Source organism: Tamandua tetradactyla, chromosome X (genome assembly GCF_023851605.1).
Source record: "Tamandua tetradactyla isolate mTamTet1 chromosome X, mTamTet1.pri, whole genome shotgun sequence".
Taxonomy (NCBI): domain Eukaryota; kingdom Metazoa; phylum Chordata; class Mammalia; order Pilosa; family Myrmecophagidae; genus Tamandua; species Tamandua tetradactyla.
The window spans coordinates 6,718,708-6,741,533 of NC_135353.1; the positions used below are offsets into that span (position 1 = coordinate 6,718,708).

The 22,826-nt window shown below is 38.6% G+C and overlaps 1 protein-coding gene and 1 long non-coding RNA gene across 2 annotated transcripts in view; one reads left to right on the plus strand and one right to left on the minus strand.

The window, feature by feature from the left end:
• Nucleotides 1-556: 556 nt before the first annotated feature.
• Nucleotides 557-2,264, plus strand: LOC143670308 (heat shock transcription factor, X-linked member 3-like). The gene is made up of 2 exons (XM_077145014.1): nt 557-1,138; nt 1,571-2,264. Exons 1-2 carry the CDS (start codon nt 647-649, stop codon nt 2,147-2,149), a joined length of 1,071 nt encoding a protein of 356 aa, XP_077001129.1. The 5' UTR covers nt 557-646; the 3' UTR covers nt 2,150-2,264.
• Nucleotides 2,265-4,022: 1,758 nt separating this feature from the next.
• The window catches only part of LOC143670457 (uncharacterized), a 43,504-nt gene continuing 24,700 nt past the window's right edge, over nt 4,023-22,826 (minus strand). Inside the window, exons 2-3 of the long non-coding RNA XR_013169363.1 lie at nt 12,073-12,230; nt 4,023-4,579 (exon numbers count right to left, since the gene is read on the minus strand). This is a non-coding gene — a long non-coding RNA (uncharacterized LOC143670457). The remainder of the gene's footprint in view (nt 4,580-12,072; nt 12,231-22,826) is intronic.

The window sequence follows — 22,826 nt, forward strand, 5'->3', positions numbered from 1 at the left end:
GATAACATGGTGGAAATGCTGCTTTAGAGGCAGCTACTACAAGGCAGTCCACTGACAGAAAGGTCACTGACTGAACTTGACTGTTTGGGGAAGGAGATTTGGAAGGGACAGTCAAAAGCAGGTACTCCATAGTGAGCACGCCCTTGGGCAGCGAGAACAATATTTATGGGGACGAAATGGAAATTAAAGAAAATACCATCATGATATATAAAGAAATGAGATTTGGAGGCAACAGAGCTGAAAAGGAGCCCCCAAATTGTGGTGGAGAATGTGGTCATCCTATCATGAACTCTGTGGTGATTTGGGTACACTATCATTGAGGAAGGAGTTCCCACCATTCGTTCTACTGTGAATGATTATGTTTCCACACTTTTAGAAAAGAGAGAAGCTGGCGACCCTGGTACTGATCCCCTCCCCCTCACCTGCCCAGGGTTCTTTTCCCCAGACTGCCTCTGCCCCATCGTTCTGACATCACATGTCATATGAAGAGGATGATGACTTCAGCTGGTTGCCCCACGACCAAGGTTCTAGAATTTTCTGGACACTATTTATTGGGTACCGCTGGGCTCACAGAAGCCATTTTGGACTTGACACAAAGGTGCTCTGGTCTTGAGTACAAAAGTGCTCCTGATGTTAGCCTAGCTCCATGGCTACTCAGGATACCAAAGAGAAAAATAAAGTCAAGCTTCCTCCATCTATTGATGAGCAGCAGGAAGAAGGGACTCCATGTAAATCTCCTGTTGATCTGAATATGGATTCCAGGGAGTTCCTGGAAGGGCACAGTGACCAAAGCGCAAACCCAGGTCCAGCCTTCCCACACAACCCGCAACCACAAGACCAAAACCAAAGCAAAGAAAATGAGGAAGAAGCCAATGTTCTTGGGCTTGCCTTCCCAAGAAAGCTTTGGATGATAGTGGAGAATGACGCATTCAAGTCTGTGCGCTGGAACGACAGAGGGGACACTGTGATCATCGACGCAGATCTTTTTCAGACGGAAATTCTTCATCGGAGAGGCGCAGAGAGATTTTTTGAAACAGACAGCTGGAAGACTTTCATTCGAGAACTTAACCTCTATGGATTCGGCAAAATACACCAAACCAACTCTTCAGATCACTCTCCAGAGAACAAGAGAATCATGGTAAAGTAGAAAGTTACCCATTTTCTCTGTTACTTAGTACCTTCATAATACACCAGATGAATGATATAATGAGAGAGTTTACTTCTCTGAAACTGTTCTTTTCATATGGGACATTATTTAAGGAAAGATTAAAGTATAGATTTTGAAAACACAGATTTTCATATTAAACTACAATCCCTTTAGAGATAATCTGCAGGCATGACTGAAATTTCAAAGAGGCCAGTTAAGATTAGACATCAACTCCGTAATCTAGGAAAAGATTTACCTTTAGTGAGCTCATGATTTAGGGCATAAGGAAACTTGCTAAGAATTATTGAACAAAAATATTTTTCTGTAGTCCCACGAGCAAAATGAGACCGTTATGATTGGGGGGCAGGGTAGAGGAATGAATACTTTTTCCTGGAATAACTAAAATGTTTCATTTTGTTTTAGAGCTACCGCAACTCAAATTTCAAGAGAGACAACCCTCTGCTCCTCCAAAATATTCAGAGAAAATTCAACTTCCCCCAAAGTATTGCTCAGCCACAGATCTATACACCATCTCCAAAGAGACCGAAGCTGGCTGCTACAAGACACTCACCGAGATTCCAGAAGGATAACTCCATGCAAGAAACCAAGCAAACTTCGCATAACACCTCCCCAAATGTTCAGGGACCCAGGGGCAGCCCGGCCTTTATGGCCTCTAATGTCTGGCCTTTGAGGAGTGTAATTGGGCGTTCCATGGAAAACTGGCCCCTTACTCAAGTTCCAAGTGAGGAGGGCACCTCCCAACAAGCTATACCTGCATCTCTGGCTGTTGCTGGACCCTCAGGTGCAGGGGCACTGCCCATGGGCCCCACAGGTTACCCAGCTAGTGCTTCCATAATGCACCTGTTCAATACCTGTTACTCCATCCTGATGAGTGCCCTTTCAGTCATGGCTCCAAATGAGCCCTTTGACGAGCAACAGGAGAGTCCCTCTGATTACCACTGCGTGCTGTGTGAGCAGTTCAAGGACCAACCACCTCCATAAACTCACAGGTCCTTGGGGACTGAAAAAGATAGCTGTTTTGGACCGATCAACCTATTTCAGAAGTTAATAAAGAAAAACAAAACCCCAGGACGGTAAATAAACAGGTTAACAAGAATTATGAGTGTGTTGTTCCTCATGTTCTGTTTCTTACACATCTCATCACAGAAGCCAGAGGCGGCTGAAAATCTTTCCCATGAAAGGTTTTGGTCTGCATTGTCTTGTTTCATTTTTAGAAGTAGCATTTTTCACATACTCACGTAAGGGTTTCGTTAGGGAGTGCTGAGGGCAAGCCCAGTTAGCTCTGGTTCACTGAGACTTGCCTGCTGGTCAGGAGACACACCAGACTTGCAACTAACTTCTTGGGTACCACCTAACATTATATATATACCTTCTAAAAGGAGATTTTTTTCCTCACAGCTCCTCTCAATGTTGCTAGGAATTTTCTGACCAACAGCTGAATGTCTCCAGACAAAGAGGCCACTTGCCAAGAGTTGTACAACCACCACATTCCAGCTTGGAAAAGAAGGGCCATTCCAGTCAGTGTCAGGGGTGGGACAGCAAGCCCATCATCCTCGTGGGCAAGAACATTAGAAACTTTGCTAATAAATGACACACACAAGAGAAAAGAAGGAACACATTTGAGACAAAATAACACTAGTTACCACTTTTCAAAGTCAAATTCTAACAAATTCTAAAGGCTGTGTTTAGGATCTTTTCTTTGGACATGAAGTAGCTGTGTCATATGTGACACAAGCATGCGTCATGAACTAAAGAACACTTTTTCAACACAGCAAGGGTAATTTGGAAGAGCAGATGGTTGCTGTTTCAAATTATGATATTGTCTTCACTGTGCAGTGGTCCATCAATGGCTGGTCCCCACCAGGAAAAAAGCAGTCAGTGCCTGGTCCTAGCCTTTCCACGATGTCCCTGGATGCTGTTAAAAAAAATCTATGTGGGGCTCTCCCTTTCTCTCAGCTGATATGGTAAGTGAACTCACTGTCCTTTCCCCCTTACATGGGACATGAATCCCAGGGGTGTAAACCTTCCTGGCAATGTGGGACAGAAATCCTAGAATGAGCTGGGACTCCGCATCAAGGAATTGAGAAAACTTTCTTGACTGAAAGGGGAAAGAGAGAAATGAGACAAAATAAAGTGCCTGTGGCTGAGAGATTTCAAACAGAGTCGAGAGGTTATCCTGGAAGTTATTCTTACACATTATATAGCTATCACCTTTTTAGTTTATGGTGTATTAGAGTGGTTAGGGGAAAGTACCTGAAACTGTAGTGGTGTGTTCCAGTAGCCGTGTTTCTTGAAGATGATTGTATAATGATATGGGTCTCACAGTGTGACTGTATGATTGTGAAAATCTTGTGTCTGATGCTCCTTTTGTCTAAGGTATAGACAGATGAGTTAAAAAAATATGGATAAGAAATAAACAAATAATAGGGGGGCAGCTGGTACAATGGTGGCTCAGTGGCAAGAATTCTTGCCCACGGAGCTGGAGACCCAGGTTCAATTCCCGGAGACTGCCCATGCCAAAACAAACAAACAAACAAACAAAATAATAGTGGGAACAAAGGTTAAAATAAATTGAGTAGATTGAAATATTAGTGGTCAATGAGAGGGAGGGGTAAAGTGTATGGATGTACAAGTGTTTTCTTTTCTCTTTCTTTTGCTGGGGTGATGCCAATGTTCCCAAAATATGATCATAGTGATGAATACACAACTATGTGATAATATTATGAGGCACTGATTGTAACCATTGTCAAAAACGTTTGTATGTGAAGGAAGTTTGTATGTTTGTCATTTACAATAAAAATACTTAAAAAAAAATCTATGAGTTTGGACCAGAATAAAGAGAAGGGAAAACAAATAAGGGATCCCTCAAAGAATGTTTATTTGTCCAATCCAGAAATGATCAGGACCAAAATCAGTGGCAGTACTGAGACTCTTACTAGTAGCTTTTCATTTTTAATTAAGGTCAAAGTTGACGAGCCCAGAGACAGGATGCCAAGGAAGTCTTGATCTATCCCCCCTCCCCTTTCTCTAAGCAGAGATATCTGTTTTATGAACAGCATTTAGTCGATAGCACTCTAAAATGCAGTGGCATTTAGAGTGAAATCCTGATTTCAACTGGATTTCTTTATTTGCATCATGATGGTAAAAGGCATGTAGCTTGCTTCTCCATAATGTTCCTCTTAGGAGCCTATACTTCCTGCCCCAAAGGGATTAGGTACTCTGGGATGTCCACCTGGAATATATCCTTTCCCCCTTTTCTAGGTATGGGCTCTAGTAACCACCTGGCGTTTGAAATCACGGTCAGGTACTTCTGTTTCAGGTCGGTCAGTATAGCTTGATTTTCTAGTTCCACAACCTCGTCAGGAGCTAAGTCTTCAGGGCACTGTGAAGTTTCCCCAATGTCAATGAGCCCTGTGCACAAAGAGAAAAAGACAGAGGTATTTTTCAACTTCCATAAGCCAAACCCTGCGTGTGTGACATGGTTATTCAAAGTGACCATCACCACAGACTAAGATGATACCATCAAAAGGAAATTAGAATTGAATCCCTTTTACTAAGCATTTATTATGTTTCAAATTGTTCAGGGAATTTGGGGGAAGGCAGAGGGAGGGCTCCAGAAATAAAGACAATGAGGGGCTTATCGTCAGTGAACCCACAGAGGTAGTGGGTGAGTCCAAGCAGAACTGCTAAGGGGCAGCAGTTACAGACTGGAAGGGCACCAGCCACTGTGAGGGAACTTAAAGTCAGGTGATGCCTAAGCTGCTCACCAGTAACAGGTGTAGACCCTGATGACATACCTCCACACCTGGAGGTCAGGGGCGTTGCCCAGGATCTCGTGGGCAGTGGGGGTGGGGCAGCTGTGTGAATCTGGCAGACAGTGTGACTCCCAGAGGGCATCCCAATCTGCTGTGTGCTGCCTCTCCTGGTCTGACAGACACACACACGTAGATATGGACCTGTCTCAGCCGCTCTGATCACACATGGAGGACTGAGGCCCAGAGTAAGGATATGATTTATGCAAAATCGCAGAGACTGTCCCAGGCAGAGCTCCAACTGGTACCTAGGCCTGCTGAACCCCTTGCACTGTTCTGCTGTCCCACTGAAGGTATGTTGCTTAAAGAAACCACAACAAACACAAGATCAACTATATAGAAAACAGAAGCCACCAAAACTCCCCAGTAAGATCCTGGGTGATAGCATTTAAACCTATCACATACACGCACTGTGCCATGCCCTGACTTCGCCTCTGTGCCTCCACACCCTGCACCCCTCATGCCACATGCCCTGTTCCCTCATGTCCCTCTGGCACTCCCCATGCCTGTGCCCACATGCCCCATGCCCGCTGTGCCTCATGTCCAATGCTTCCATGCTCCCATGTCCTACCACATTCCATCATCCCTCTTCCCTCTGCCCTCTGCCCCATGCCACACCCCACACTCCACAACCCTCACCCCTGCCCTGCATTGCACACCCTGCCCTGTATCCTGTGCAACATGTCCTCACACTGTGTGTCCTAGCTGGCATTTCCAGGTTAACTGTGATCAGGGTCTGCTCACATACTGAGTCCTAAAGCCGAAGGTCCTTCCAAGAAGGTGACTGGGGGCTATGAGACCAACTGGGCCAACAAGCAGAATCTCTGTTGAAGTGCATACTGTCCATTCTCCACTCCTGGGGTTGGCAGCCTTTACCATGCTCTACAACCAGCAGACCTGGCTGGAATTCCGCCAGGTCTCCATTCAGCTCACCCAGCTGCCTCAGTTGGGAAGGAGGCCTGAGGGGGAAAGGAGGCACAAGAGTACCATCTACTGAAAAGTAACAGGAAGTGGAGTCTGGCAAATTGCCTATCTGTCTACCTTAAAACAGATACTCAAGTAGAGTTGTATCCCCTGTATGAGGTTCATGACTTGGTTTGGTGAGGAATTCCTGACAAACCTAGTGCAAAATGCAAACCCAAGCAAATACAAAACCTTAGATGACTGAGGGAAATCAACTATCAATATAACCCTGTCAAGATAATCAAATGCCTTAAAGCCAACAGAAAATCACAAAGCATAAAAGAAGCAGGCAAATATGGCCTAGCCAAATTACCAGATTAAAACACCAAAGGAGACATGAACTTTGGAAGAAATAATCAAAGGTGGTCATACAACTTTCCTAAAAAAGATTCAATGTGTTGTCAAATGACAAAAAAAAGGATTTCAAGAACATACTAGAAGAGCAGAAAGAAGAATTAGAAAGAATAAGTAGAAAAACAGCAGATATTACAGATGAAAGATACCATAGACCAAATTAAAAATATAGTAGAGACACAAAACGGGAGATTTGAAGAGGCAGAAGAAAGATTGAGCAAACTATAGGACAACCAAATTTGAATGTGCAAAAGAACAAATGAAGAAAAAAATGGAAAACTTTGAATTGGATCGCATGGAAATGATGGAAAATACGAAGCACACAAACATAAGAACTACTGGTTTCCTGGAAGGTGAAGAGAAAAATAAAGGGCTAGGAAGATTGGTTGAGGAGATAATGGGGGAAAACTACACATCCCACATAAAAGACATAAATATGCAAAACAAAGAATCCAAATGGACCACAAAGAGAATAAATACAAATAGGCCTACTCCTAGACATATACTAATCAGTCTCCCAAACGTTGAAGAGAAGCAGAATTCCTAAAAGCAGCAAGAAAACAATGACTCACCACATACAAGGGAAAACACACAACACTGAGTTCATACTACTGAACAGGCAAGAAGACAGTGGTATGAAATATTTAAGATCCTGAAAGAAAAAGACTTTCAGCCAAGAATTGTTGATCCAGCAAGTTGTTCTTCAAAAGTGGGGGAGAGAGCAGGCCATGGTGGCTCAGCAGGCAGAATTCTCACCTGTCATGCTGGAGATCTGTGTTTGATTCCCGGTGCCTGCTCATGTAAAAAAAGCAAGCAAGCAAACAAACAAACAAAAAACCCACTGTTTATAAAAAATGGGGGATAGGTTAAAATATTCACAGACAGAAAAAGACTGAATTTGTCAACAAGAGAACATCCTTCCAAGAAATACTAAAAGGAGTTCTGTCATCTGAATAAAAAACACAGGAGAGTGCAGGCCATGGTGGTTCAGCAGGCAGAGTTCTCGCCTGCCAGACCAGAGACTCGGGTTCGATTCCTCGTGCCTGTTCATGCAAAAAAAAAAAAAAAAAAAATAGACAGGAGAGGGAGATCTGGAAGAGGGCACAGAATTGAAGAGTACCAGTAAAGATAACTTAAAAGACAAAAAGAGAAAGGGAAAGTAATATATAGACCTGGCAAATAAAAACCAAAGGATAATATGGTAGATTCAAGAACTGCCTTTACAGTAATAACTTTGAATATTATGGAGTAAACTTACCAATTAAAAGATACAAATTGTCAGAATGGAATAACAAGTGTGGTCCATCTATATGCTGATCACAAGAGACTCATTTTAGACCCAAGGATGCAAATACTGGAAAGTGAGAGGATAGAAAAAGATGTTCCATGCGATCTGTAACCACAAGAAAACAGGACTAGCTATACTACCATCAGACAAAATACTTTAGATGGAAAGATATCATAAGAGACAAAGAAGACACTACACAGTAATAAAAGGGACACTTTGCCAAGAAGAAATAATAATCATAAATGTTTACACTCTCAATCAAGAATCTCCAAAGTACATGAGCCAATCGTTAGCAAAACTGAAGGGAGAAATAGATGTTTCAACAATTACAGTGGGAAACTTCAAAACACCAGTCTCCTCTATAGCTAGAACAACCAGATAGAGGCTCAAAATGAAAAATAGTGAATATAAGCAACTTGATAAATTAATTAGACTAGTGGACATATATAAATCATTACACCCCAAAACACTAGGACATATATTTTTCTCTAGTGCTCATGGGATGTTCTCAAGGGCACATCATATGCTAGGGCTCAAAACAGGTCTTTGTAAATATAAAAACATTGAAATTATTCAAAGCACTTTCTCCGATCACAGTGGAGTGAAGCTGGAAATCAATAACCCTCAAAGGAGGAGAAATGTCACAAATACATGGACATTAAATAACACACTCTTAAACAAACAGTGGATCAAAGAAGAAATTACTAGAGAAATCAATAACTATCTGGAGATGAATGAAAATGAGAATACAACATTTCAGAAATTATAGGATGTAGCAAAGGTAGTACTGAGTGGGAAATTTAATGTCTTAAATGCCTATATTATAAAAGAAGAAAGAGCAAAAATTGAGCACTTAACTGTTCACCTGGAGGAACTAGAGGAAGAACAGCAAACTAACCCCAAAGCAAATAGAATAAGAGAACTAACAAAGAGTAAAGCAGAATTAAATGAATTGGAGAACAAAAGAACAATAAAAAAATCAATAAAAGCAAAAGTTGGTTCTTTGAGAAAGTCAATAAAATTGAAGGAACCCTAGCTTGGCTGACAAGGGAAAAAAGGGAGAGGATGCAAATAAGCAAAATCAGAAATTATAGGGCAGTCATTACGATGGACTGAGGAAATTAAAAAAAGCATAAGAGGGTACTACAAACAACTATATGCCAACAAACTAGACAAGTTAGATGAAATGGACAAATTTGAGTCAGCTACACTGACTCAAAAAGTAGAAGATGTGAACAAACCAATCACGAAAGACATTCAATCAGTCCTAAAAACATCTTCCTACAAAGAAAAGCCCAGGGCCAGATGACTTCATAGGGGATTTTTTATCAAATATTCCAAGAAGAACTAACCAATCCTGCTTAAACTCTTCCCAAAAAATGAGGAAATAGGAACATGACCAAATTCATTTTATGAAGCTAAGATCACTCTAATATCAAAAGCAGGTAAAGACAGTGGAAGAAAGGAAATCTACAGGCCAATCTCCATAATGATCCCAGATGCAAAAATTGTCAGCAAAATACTAGCAAATCCAATCCAGTGACATGTTAAGGATATTATACATCACGACCAAGTGTATTTTATACCAGGAATGCAAGGATGGTTCAACACAAGAAAATCAGTCTGTGTAGTACAACCCATTAACAACTCAAGAAGGAAAAGTCACATGATCATCTCAAAGGAGGCCAAAAGCATTCAACAAAATTCAATGTCCTTTTCTGAGAAAAACACTTCAAAAGGTAAGAATCAAAGGAAACTTTCTCAATAAGACAAAAGGCATATATGACAAACCCATAGCCAGCATTGTACTCAATGGTTAAAGACTGAAAGCCTTACCCCTAAGGTTGGGGATGAGATAAGAATGCCCTTTGTTCCCACTATTATTCAATATTGTACTAGAAGTTGTAGCTAGAGAAATTAGGTAGGAAAAATAAATAAAATGCATACAAACTGAAAAGGAAGAAGTAAAACTTTCATTATCTTCAGATGACTTGATACTATACTTGGAAAAACCAGACATCAATTACAAAACTTCTTCAGCTAATAAGCAAATTCAGTAAAGTGTCAGGATATAAGATTACTGTGCAAAAATCAGTAATGATTTATACACAAGCGATGACCTAACTGAGGAGACAATGAAAGGAAAAAAATGCATTCAAACTACCAACTACAATAATCAAGTATCTAGGAATAAACTTAACCAGGGATATAAGGGACCTGTACACAGAAAACTACGTAATATTACTAAAAGAAATTAAAGACGTTCTAAGTTGGCAGAAGGGCATTCCCTGTTCATGGATAGAAAGCTTAAATGTAGTTAAGGTGTCAATTATACATAATTGCTTTAAAGAATCAATGCAACCCCAATCAAAATACCAACAACTCACTTCGAAGACTTGGAAAAGCTAGTGACCAATTCGTGTAGAAGGGAAAGAGACCTTGAATAGCTAAAAATATTCCAAAAGGAAAAAGAAGTGGGAGGATTGACACTTCCCGATTTTAAAGGCTTTATAAAGCCACAGTGGTCAAAACAGCATGGGTACCGGCACAAAGATAGAAGATTTGACCTATGAAATTGACTTGAGAGTGCAAAATGGACCACCAAATCTATGAACAGCTGGTCTTCAACAGGGCTCCCAAATCCACTGAACTGGGATAAAATATTCTTTTCCATGAATGGGCATGGGAGAACTGGATATCAATAGCCAAAAGAAAGAAAGAGGAAACTTACCTTACACGCTATACAAAAATTAACTCAAAGTGGATCAAAGACCTAAATATAAGAGCTAATACCATAAAACTCCTAGAAAAAAATATAGAGAAACATCTTCAAGATGTAGTACTAGGAGGTAGCTTCCTAAACTTTACACCAAAGCACAAGCAGTAAAAGAAAAATTAGATAATTGGGAACTGTTCAAAAGCAAATGCTTTTGTGCCTCAAAAGACTTTGTCAAAAAGGCGAAAAAGCAGCCAACACATGGGAGAAAATATTTGGAAGTCACGTTCAGATAAATGTTTGATACCCCGTAAATGTAAATAAACCAATAAACTAAAAGTCAAAAGAACAAACAACCCAACTATAAAGTGGGCTAAATACATGAAGACATTTTTCCAAAGAGCAACTACAGATGGCTAAAAAGCACATTAAGAGATCTTCATTCTCATTAGCTATAAGGGAAATGTAGATCAAGATTATAATGAGATACCACCTCACACCTATAAGAATGGCTGCTATTAAACAGGAAACTACAAATACTGGTGAGGATGTGGAGAAATTGGACACTTATGCACTGCTGATCATAGTCACTATGGAAGACAGTTTAGTGGTTTCTTAGAAAACTCAATATCAGGTTGTCCTATGACCTGGCAATACTGCTACTCGGTAGATACACAGAAGAGCTGAAAGCAATGACACAAAAAGACATTTGCACACTGATGTTCATTGCAGCATCATTCACAATTGCCAAAAGATGGAAACAATCCAAATGCCCATCGATAGATGAGTGGATAAACAGACTGTATTGCATACATACAATGGAACATTGTGCAGCAGTAGGATGACAGGACGTCCTGAAGCATATGCAACATGGATGAACCTTGAGGATATAATGCTGAATTAAATAAGCCAGACACAAAAGGATGGATACTGTATGGTTTCACTTTTATGACCTTGGTAAAGGTAAACTCAGAGGTTTATAGTACAAAATATAGGGGACCTAGTGATACATGGAAGCTGGAGATTGGTGAATGGTTAGCTAATGTGGTTGAACTCCCTAATGTAAGGAAATAGATAGACGTGAAGGCAGTTCTCTAGTGGGTCTATAGGTAATATCTCCATATTGAAGGTGAACATGATTGAAAGGGGTTGTATAGAGCCATGTATCTCACCGATTAACACTATAAACGGAAATAAGTTTTTGCATGAATTACTTCAAAGGTGTGAATTTTGTAGAAGGAGCAAATAATATCTGGATATAGGGGGAAACTACTATTGCATGCTATGGGCTATGGTTAACTGGAAGACTGCAACAATACCACATCAATACCAGGAGTAAATAATTGGGGGGAAGGACAAGAGTAAAGGGAATGTTTGGATTTTATATTTGGTGAGAATGTGTTTATCCCGTTATATTTCTCTTGGGAGCAATGAAAATTGTCTAAAATTGAGTGTTGATGATTGTACAATTCAGTGAGGATAATTGAAACATAGACTGTTGGCTTTAGACATTATGCATGATGCCTAATGGACGGAAGGGGCTGAAAGATACACTGAGAAGTAGAATGGCAAATACTGGTGGATACATATTACCAAATATTGTGCTGCGACAGAAAGAAATGAAGTCGTGAGGCAAGCAAAGATGTAAATGAACCTGTGGGACATTGTGTGATTCAAAATAAGCCAGAACAAAAGAGGAAATATTGCATGGTTGCATTTAGAAAATACTTGTAAGAAAGTTGGGGCATAGATTGTAAGCTCTTGTACTCACATTTAGTCCAGAGCTGCAATTAGTATTTCCAGGTTTTGAAAGGCTGTGCTATATATGTATACCCTGGTTTTTCCCTGGAAATTTGGGGCCCTATGTGGCACCCAAGACTCAGCGTAGGAGTTCTCCAGGTATGAAGGCAGCATTGTTACATACACCAACTGTTAAAGAAGCAAAAACAGCAATCAGCTTCAACTAGAGATCAGAATAAAGCTGGTTAGGTCGTGAGGAGGGTAAATCAGAATACAGGGTTAAGGAGGACACCGTCTGTATTTTAGAACTTAACCTCTGTGTGACCAAAGGAAAAGAGGTGTATTTTGTTCAAAACCTAAATTCCTGTAGCACATTATCTAAGTCAACCCATCTGGATAGATCATTTATACAACCCAAACACATGGAGCCCAGATTGGGAATGAGGGCTTGGAATTCTGTATAGCTTAATGTAATGCCTGGATACACCACAGAGTATGTTCGGCAGATAATAAAAAAGGATTGGCAATTGATTGCACACCAAGTATGGAATGTTCATACATTAAGAATGTTCATGCTGTATGTTGATTGGTTTTAATAATATAAATAAAAAAATAAAAATAAAAAAGAGTACTCAGAACAAACAACTACAAAAAACCCTAGCTGGGCTGACAAGGAAAAAAGAGAGACTCAGATCTAACAACTACAAAAAAAGTATTGGTAAAGTCCCTTGAGAGATGGGATATAAAATATGAAACTATTAAACTTTCCCACTGGAGAAAGCCCTGATACTGTCTCAATTATTATGGACTCCCAGTCAATAGACCAAACCCTTGGCATCGGGGATTGCTCTTGGGAAGTTTATTTACGTAGTGGAGAACATACGCCTCCCTACAGTTACACCTAAGAGTGACTTCCAGAGGACCTCTTTTGTTGCTCACATGTGGCCTCTCTTACTCTAAGTCCAACACTGCAGGTAAAATCATTACCCACAAACCTACATGGGACATGACATCCAGGGGTGAAAGTCTCCTTGGCAATGTGGCATATGACTCCCAGGGATGAGCCTGGCCCTGGCACCATGGGATCAACAATGCCTTCCTGACCAAGAGGGAGAAAAGAGTTGTAACAAAATAAGGTATCAGTGGCTGAGAGGGTTCAAATACATTCGAGAGGCTATTCTGGTAGCTACTCTTATGCAAACTTCAGCTCGATATTGCGATCTATCATGGTTTGCGAAACCTGAATCAAAACCATTCCTAGGGTGGGCGATGGTGGGTAGTGGCAGAATTCTCACCTGCCATGCCAGAGACCCAGGTTCGATTCTTGGTGCATGCCCATGCAAAAACAAAACAAAACAAAACCATTCCTTCCATTCCTAAAGAACACCTAGGGCTCTACCTGAGATTCTACAAAGGTTCCATGTATATGATGACTTTCCAGAAACCTATAACTGCAAGAGGGGTTTCTAGGCCAGATAAGTCCTGAAATCCAGAGGGGCCAGTCTCTCCAGAATATCAACTATTTCCATCCCCTTATGTGTTACTGACAGCCCTTTCCAACATGAAAAAGTTAGAATGGGCAAAGCCTAAATACCCTCAAGTTGGGAGAAAAATCAAAGGAGAAGGTGGAGATCTAACAGTGAAGATAAGATTCAAAAAATGAATGTGACTGCTGAATCATTATGTTGATATTTCTTTTAGTCTCCAGTGTCTTGGAGCAGCAAGAAAGTAAAATCTAGTAAGCCAGGCCAAACGCTGAAATCTGTTCAATAAATAATTGTTCTGGTGTGCTTTGAAATTGATTGCCTTTCATATGCGTATTAGTTTATTCACAATGGGAAACAAATAAAATGAATCAATTGACCATAGATCCGAGAGTCTATTTCTGAACTCTCAATTCAATGCCACTGATCAACATGGGTATCTTTGTGCCAGCGTCATGTTGTTTTGAGCACTGTAGCTTTATAATAAGCTTTAAAGTCAGGAAGTGTAAGTCATCCCATGTCATTATTAATTTTTAGGATGTTATTCACTATTCAAGGCCCCTTTCCCTTCCAAATAAATTTGTTAACTTAACTTCCAAGTCTGCAAAGCAGGTTGTTGGAATTTTTATTGGTTTTACATTGAATGTGTAGATCAATCTGGATAGAATTGACATCTTAATGATATTTAGCCTTCCTATCCATGAACACAGAATATCTTTCCACCTATTTAGATCTTTGATTTCTTTTAGCAATATTTTGTAGTTTTCTGTGTACAGGTCTTTTACATCCTTGGTTAAGTTTATTCCTAGGTACTTGATTGTTTCCTACCAGTCATAGATTTCTCAGGATTTTCCAAATATAGGCTCATGTCACCTGCAGATAATGAAAGTTTTACTTCCTCCTTTCTCAATTTACATGATTTTTATTTCTTTTATTTTCCTAAACGGTCTGGCTAATACTTATAAAACGTCAAGCACAATGTTGAATAGCAGTGGTGACAGCAGGCATTCCTGTTTCATTCCTGATATTAGAGGGAAGGCTTTCAGTCTCTTATCATTGAGTAGGATTTTGTTTTTTGTTGTTTTATTTTTATTTTTTTGCTGTCGGTTTTTCATATATGCCCTTTATCATGTTGATGAAGCTTACTTAGATTCTTACCTTTTGATGCATTTTTATCAAGAAAGAATGCTGAATTTTGTTGAATGCCTTTTCAGCATCAATCTAAGTGATCATGTGATTTTCCCTTTCAATCCGTTAATGTGTTGTATTACATTGACTGATTTTCTTGTGTTGAACCCCTCTTGCATGTCTGGTATAAACCCCACTTGATCATGTGTGTAATACTTTTAATGTGGCTTGGGATTTGATTTGCAAGTGTGTTGTTGGGAATTCTTGCATCTATTTTCATTAGGGAGACTGGCCTGTAGTTGTCCTTTCTTGTAGTATTTTTATCTGGCTTTGGTATAAGAGTGATGTTAGACTTATAGACCAAATTGGGGAGTGTTCCCTCCTCTTCAATTTTTTGGAAGGGTTTGAGCAGGAATGATGTTAGTTCTTCTTGGAATGTTTGGTAAAATTCCCCTGTGAAGCCATCTGGCCCAGAGCTTGTTTTGTAGAGAGGTTTTAGTTGACTGGTTGAATCTCTTTCTTTGTGATTTGCTTATTGATGTCTTCTATCACTTCTCAATACAGTATACGCTGTTCATGTGTTTTTAAGAAATTATCCACTTCATCAAAGTTGGCTAGTTTGTTGGCCTACAGTGGTTCATAGTCTACTCTTATGATGCTTATTTTATTTCTTCAGGGTCCGTGGGAATGCCCACCACTCTCATTTTGATTTTATTTATTTGCATCTTATCTTTTTGATTTTGTCAATCTAGCTATGGGTCTGTCAATCTTGTTGACCTTCTCAAAGAAAGAACTTTTGGTTTTATTGGTTCTCTCTGTTTTTGTACTCCAATACATTAATTTCCCCTTTAAACTTTGTCATTTCTTTTCTTCTACTTGCTTTTGGGTTAGTTTGATTTCTCTAGTTTCTTCTGTTGTTCAGTTAGGACTTTGGTTTTAGCTCTTTCTTCCTTTTTAACATAGCATTTAGAGCTGTAATTTTCCTTCTCAGCACTGCCATCCTTGAATTCCATAGGTTTTAATATGTTGTATTCTCATTTTCATTCCTCTCTAGATATGTCCAGGTTTCTCTTGCAATTTCTTATTTGACACACTGATGGTTTATGAGTGTTTTGTTTAACCTCCATATATTTGTGAAAGTACTCGTTCTTTGGTGGTTATTGATTTCTACCTTCATTCCACCATGATCAGAGAAAGTGTTTTGAATAATTTCAATCTTTTACAAATTATTGAGATCTGTTTTGTGCCTCAGCATACGATCTATCCAGGAGAATATTCCATGACCCCTTGAGAAGAATGTTCCTCATGTACTTTGAAGCTCCTTGATTTGGGCGTGTAAACATTTATGCTTGTTATTTCTTCTTGGTGTTATTCCTTTTATTAATATATGACGTCCTTCCTTGTCTCATGACATTCTTTCATTTAAAGTCTATTTTAGTTGATATTTTGTATAGCTACACCAGCTTTTCTTTAGTTACTATCTTCATGGAATTTATTGTCCATCTTTCACTTTCAAACTTTTTGTATCTTTGTGTCTAAAATGTCAACAGCATATAGATGGATCACACCTTTTATCCCTTCTGTCAATTGGCATCTTTTGATTGGGGAGTTTAGTCCATTAACATTCAAGTTATTACTGGAGAGGCAGTTCTTACTTCAAACATCTCATCTTTTTTTTTTCTCTCTCTCTCTTCTTTTTATCCTTTGAGTTACCCTTACTGATTGTGCCAGTGTGAAACTTGTTTCAGACAGAACAGGGTCCAGAAAAGCCAGGTTCTTTAATCCTGATTTAGTATTGTAGGGTGGGGTATTTTTCATTAAGCTGTTTGCATGGAGATATGATCCATCTAACTGTGCGTGGGACTTTTTGATTAGTTGGTGTCCATGGAGATATGTTTCCACCCATCCAAGGTGGGTCACTTTCTGGAGTCCTTTAAGAGGGAACCATTTTGGAAAAAGCTTCAGAGCTGACACAGACAGAGATGTTTGGAGATGCCGAAAGAAAATGCCTCCAGTGAAGCCATCTCTATGGAGAAGCCAAGAGAGAAAGCCAGCAGCTGTCTCTATGTGCCTTCCCAGCTGACAGAGAAACCATGAACATCGTTGGTCCTTTCTTGAGTCAAGGTATCTTTCTCTGGATGCCTTAGTTTCAGCATTTTTATGGCCTTAGATCTGTAAACTTGTGACTTAACAGCCAACCCTTTTCTAGTATATTGCATGTCCAGCAACATTAACAAATGAAAACACTAGTACTCTTCAGTTTTGTATCTTCTTCAGACCTCTCTCTCCTGTATTTTTCTTTCAGCTAACAGAACTTCCTTTAGTATTTCTTGCAGGACATGTCTCTTTTGAACAAATTCCCTCAGCCTTTGTTTATCTGTGAAAATTTTAAACTCACAGTTCTTAAGGACAGCTCTTCTGAATGATGAACTCTGGTTGGCAATGTTTTTCTTTCAGAATCTTAAATATATTGCCTCCTCTTCATGTCCTCCCTCAATTTATTGATTTGGTTTTTTTTGTTTTGTTTTGTTTTTGTTTGTTTGTTGTTATATATATATATATATTTTTTATTAATTAAAAAAATTAACTAACACAACAATAGAAATCAATCCATTCTACATATGCAATCAGTAATTCTTAATGTCATCACATAGGTGTATGGTCATCATTTCTCAGTACATATGCATCGATTTAGAGAAAGAAATAGCACTACAACAGAAAAAGAAATAAAGTGATAACACAGAGAGAAAACACAAATAAAAATAAAAAGTACAAAAATATATAAGAGAAAAAAAAACAAAACAAACAAACAAAAAACTATAGATCAGATGCAGCTTCATTCAGCGTTCCAAGATAATTACATTACAATTAGGCAGTATTGTGCTGACCTTTTTTTTTTTTTTTTTAGACGTCATACCATTCTACATATGCAATCAGTAATTCTTAACATCATCACATAGATGCATGATCATCGTTTCTTAGTACATTTGCATCGGTTTAGAAGAACTAGCATTATAACAGAAAAAGATATAGAATGTTAATATAGAGAAAAAAAATAAAAGTAATAATAATAAGAACAAAACAAACAAAACAAAACAAAACAAAAACCTATAGCTCGGATGCAGCTTCGTTCAGTATTTTAACATGATTACTTTACAATTAGGTATTATTGTACTGTCCATTTTTGAGTTTTTGTATCTAGTCCTATTGCACCGTCTGTATTCCATCAGCTCCGATTACCCATTATCTTACCCTGTTTCTAACTCCTGCTGAACTCTGTTACCAATGACATATTCCAAGTTTATTCTCGAGTGTCGATTCACATCATTGGGACCATACAGTATTTGTCTTTTAGCTTTTGGCTAGACTCACTCAGCATAATGTTTTCTAGGTCCATCCATGTTATTACATGCTTCATAAGTTTATCCTGTCTTAACGCTGCATAATATTCCATCGTACGTATATACCACAGTTTGTTTAGCCACTCGTCTGTTGATGGACATTTTGGCTGTTTCCATCTCTTTGCAATTGTAAATAACGCTGCTATAAACATTGGTGTGCAAATGTCTGTTTGAGTTTTTGCCCTTAATTCCTTTGAGTAGATTCCCAGCAATGGTATTGCTGGGTCGTATGGCAATTCTATATTCAGCTTTTTGAGGAACCGCCAAACTGCCTTCCACAGTGGTTGCACCATTTGACATTTCCACCAACTGTGGATAAGTGTGCCTCTTACACCGCATCCTCTCCAGCACTTGTCATTTTCTGTTTTGTTGATAATGGCCATTCTGGTGGGTGTGAGATGATATCTCATTGTGGTTTTGATTTGCATTTCTCTAATGGCCAGGGACATTGAGCATCTCTTCATGTGTCTTTTGGCCATTTGTATTTCCTCCTCTGAGAGGTGTCTATTCAAGTCTTTTTCCCATTTTGTAATTGGGTTGGCTATCTTTTTGTTGTTGAGTTGAACAATCTCATTATAAATTCTGGATACTAGACCTTTATCTGATATGTCGTTTCCAAATATTGATTCCCATTGCGTAGGCTGTCTTTCTACTTTCTTGATGAAGTTCTTTGATGCACAAAAGTGTTTAATTTTGAGGAGTTCCCATTTATTTATTTCCTTCTTCAGTGCTCTTGCTTTAGGTGTAAGGTCCATAAAACCGCCTCCAATTGTAAGATTCATAAGATATCTCCCTACATTTTCCTCTAACTGTTCTATGGTCTTAGACCTAATGTTTAGATCTTTGATCCATTTTGAGTTAACTTTTGTATAGGGTGTGAGATATGGGTCTTCTTTCATTCTTTTGCATAAGGATATCCAGTTCTCTAGGCACCATTTATTGAAGAGACTGTTCTGTCCCAGGTGAGTTGGCTTGACTCCCTTATCAAAGATCAAATGACCATAGATGAGAGGGTCTATATCTGAGCACTCTATTCGATTCCATTGGTCGATATATCTATCTTTATGCCAATACCATGCTGTTTTGACCACTGTGGCTTCATAATATGCCTTAAAGTCTGGCAGTGCAAGACCTCCAGCTTCGTTTTTTTTCCTCAAGATGTTTTTAGCAATTCAGGGCACCCTGCCTTTCCAGATAAATTTGCTTATTGGTTTTTCTATTTCTGAAAAATAAGTTGTTGGGATTTTGATTGGTATTGCATTGAATCTGTAAATCAATTTAGGTAGGATTGACATCTTAACTATATTTAGTCTTCCAATCCATGAACACGGTATGCCCTTCCATCTGTTTAGGTCTTCTCTGATTTCTTTTAGCAGTTTTTTGTAGTTTTCTTTGTATAGGTCTTTTGTCTCTTTAGTTAAATTTATTCCTAGGTATTTTATTCTTTTAGTTGCAATTGTAAATGGGATTCGTTTCTTGATTTCCCCCTCCGCTTGTTCATTGCTAGTGTATAGAAATGCTACAGATTTTTGAATGTTGATCTTGTAACCTGCTACTTTGCTGTACTCATTTATTAGTTCTAGTAGTTTTGTTGTGGATTTTTCCGGGTTTTCGACGTATAGTATCATATCGTCTGCAAACAGTGATAGTTTTACTTCTTCCTTTCCAATTTTGATGCCTTGTATTTCTTTTTCTTGTCTAATTGCTCTGGCTAGAACCTCCAACACAATGTTGAATAATAGTGGTGATAGTGGACATCCTTGTCTTGTTCCTGATCTTAGGGGGAATGTTTTCAATTTTTCCCCATTAAGGATGATATTAGCTGTGGGTTTTTCATATATTCCCTCTATCATTTTAAGGAAGTTCCCTTGTATTCCTATCCTTTGAAGTGTTTTCAACAGGAAAGGATGTTGAATCTTGTCAAATGCCTTCTCTGCATCAATTGAGATGATCATGTGATTTTTCTGCTTTAATTTGTTGATATGGTGTATTACATTAATTGATTTTCTTATGTTGAACCATCCTTGCATACCTGGGATGAATCCTACTTGGTCATGATGAATAATTCTTTTAATGTGTTGTTGGATACGATTTGCTAGAATTTTATTGAGGATTTTTGCATCAATATTCATTAGAGAGATCGGCCTGTAGTTTTCTTTTCTTGTAATATCTTTGCCTGGTTTTGGTATGAGGGTAATGTTGGCTTCATAGAATGAGTTAGGTAGTTTTCCCTCCACTTCGATTTTTTTGAAGAGTTTGAGGAGAGTTGGTACTAATTCTTTCTGGAATGTTTGATAGAATTCACATGTGAAGCCGTCTGGTCCTGGACTTTTCTTTTTAGGAAGCTTTTGAATGACTGCTTCGATTTCTTTACTTGTGATTGGTTTGTTGAGATCATCTATCTCTTCTTGAGTCAAAGTTGGTTGTTCATGTCTTTCCAGGAACCCGTCCATTTCCTCTAAATTGTTGTATTTATTAGCGCAAAGTTGCTCATAGTATCCTGTTATTACCTCCTTTATTTCTGTGAGGTCAGTAGTTATGTCTCCTCTTCCATTTCTGATCTTATTTATTTGCATCCTCTCTCTTCTTCTTTTTGTCAATCTTGCTAAGGGCCCATCAATCTTATTGATTTTCTCATAGAACCAACTTCTGGCCTTATTGATTTTCTCTATTGTTTTCATGTTTTCAATTTCATTTATTTGTGCTCTAATCTTTGTTATTTCTTTCCTTTTGCTTGCTTTGGGGTTAGCTTGCTGTTCTTTCTCCAGTTCTTCCAAATGGATAGTTAATTCCTGAATTTTTGCCTTTTCTTCTTTTCTGATATAGGCATTTAGAGCAATAAATTTCCCTCTTAGCACTGCCTTTGCTGCGTCCCATAAGTTTTGATATGTTGTGTTTTCATTTTCATTCGCCTCGAGGTATTTGCTAATTTCTCTAGCAATTTCTTCTTTGACCCACTCGTTGTTTAGGAGTGTGTTGTTGAGCCTCCACGTATTTGTGAATTTTCTGGCACTCTGCCTATTATTGATTTCCAACATCATTCCTTTATGGTCCGAGAAAGTGTTGTGTAAGATTTCAATCTTTTTAAATTTGTTAAGACTTGCTTTGTGACCCAGCATATGGTCTATTTTTGAGAATGATCCATGAGCACTTGAGAAAAAGGTGTATCCTGCTGTTGTGGGATGTAATGTCCTATAAATGTCTATTAAGTCTAGTTCATTTATAGTAATATTCAGATTCTCTATTTCTTTGTTGATCTTCTGTCTAGATGTTCTGTCCCTTGATGAGAGTGGTGAGTTGAAGTCTCCAACTATTATAGTATATGAGTCTATTTCCCTTTTCAGTGTTTGCAGTGTATTCCTCACGTATTTTGGGGCATTCTGGTTCGGTGCGTAAATATTTATGATTGTTATGTCTTCATGTTTAATTGTTCCTTTTATTAGTATATAGTGTCCTTCTTTGTCTCTTTTAACTGCTTTACATTTGAAGTCTAATTTGTTGGATATTAGTATAGCCACTCCTGCTCTTTTCTGGTTGTTATTTGCATGAAATATCTTTTCCCAACCTTTCACTTTCAACCTATGTTTATCTTTGGGTCTAAGATGTGTTTCCTGTAGACAGCATATAGAAGGATCCTGTTTTTTAATCCATTCTGCCAATCTATGTCTTTTGATTGGGGAATTCAGTCCATTGACATTTAGTGTTATTACTGTTTGGATAATATTTTCCTCTAACATTTTGCCTTTTGTATTATATATATCATATCTGATTTTCCTTCTTTCTACACTCTTTTCCATATCTCTCTCTTCTGTCTTTTTGTATCTGACTCTAATGCTCCCTTTAGTATTTCTTGCAGAGCTGGTCTCTTGGTCACGAATTCTTTCAGTGACTTTTTGTCTGAGAATGTTTTAATTTCTCCCTCATTTTTGAAGGATAATTTTGCTGGATATAGGAGTCTTGGTTGGCAGTTTTTCTCTTTTAGTATTTTAAATATATCATCCCACTGTCTTCTAGCTTCCATGGTTTCAGCTGAGAAATCTACACATAGTCTTATTGGGTTTCCCTTGTATGTGATGGATTGTTTTTCTCTTGCTGCTTTCAAGATCCACTCTTTCTCATTGACCTCTGACATTCTAACTAGTAAGTGTCTTGGAGAACGCCTATTTGGGTCTAATCTCTTTGGGGTGCACTGCACTTCTTGGATCTGTAATTTTAGGTCTTTCATAAGAGTTGGGAAATTTTCAGTGAAAATTTCTTCCATTAGTTTTTCTCCTCCTTTTCCCTTCTCTTCTCCTTCTGGGACACCCACAACACGTATATTTGTGCGGTTCATATTGTCCTTGAGTTCCCTGATACCCTGTTCAAATTTCTCCATTCTTTTCCCTATAGTTTCTGTTTCTTTTTGGAATTCAGATGTTCCATCCTCCAAATCACTAATTCTATCTTCTGTCTCTTTAAATCTATCATTGTAACTATCCATTATTTTTTCTATGTTTGCTACTTTATCCTTCACTTCCATAAGTTCTGCGATTTGTTTTTTCAGTTTTTCTATTTCTTCTTTATGTTCAGCCCATGTCCTCTTCATGTCCTCCCTCAATTTATCGATTTCATTTTTGAAGAGGTTTTCCATTTCTGTTCGTATATTCAGGATTAGTTGTCTCAGCTCTTGTGTCTCATTTGAGCTATTGGTTTGTTCCTTTGACTGGGCCATATTCTCAATCTTTTGAGCGTGGACAGTTATCTTCTGCTGCTGGCGTCTGGGCATTTATTCA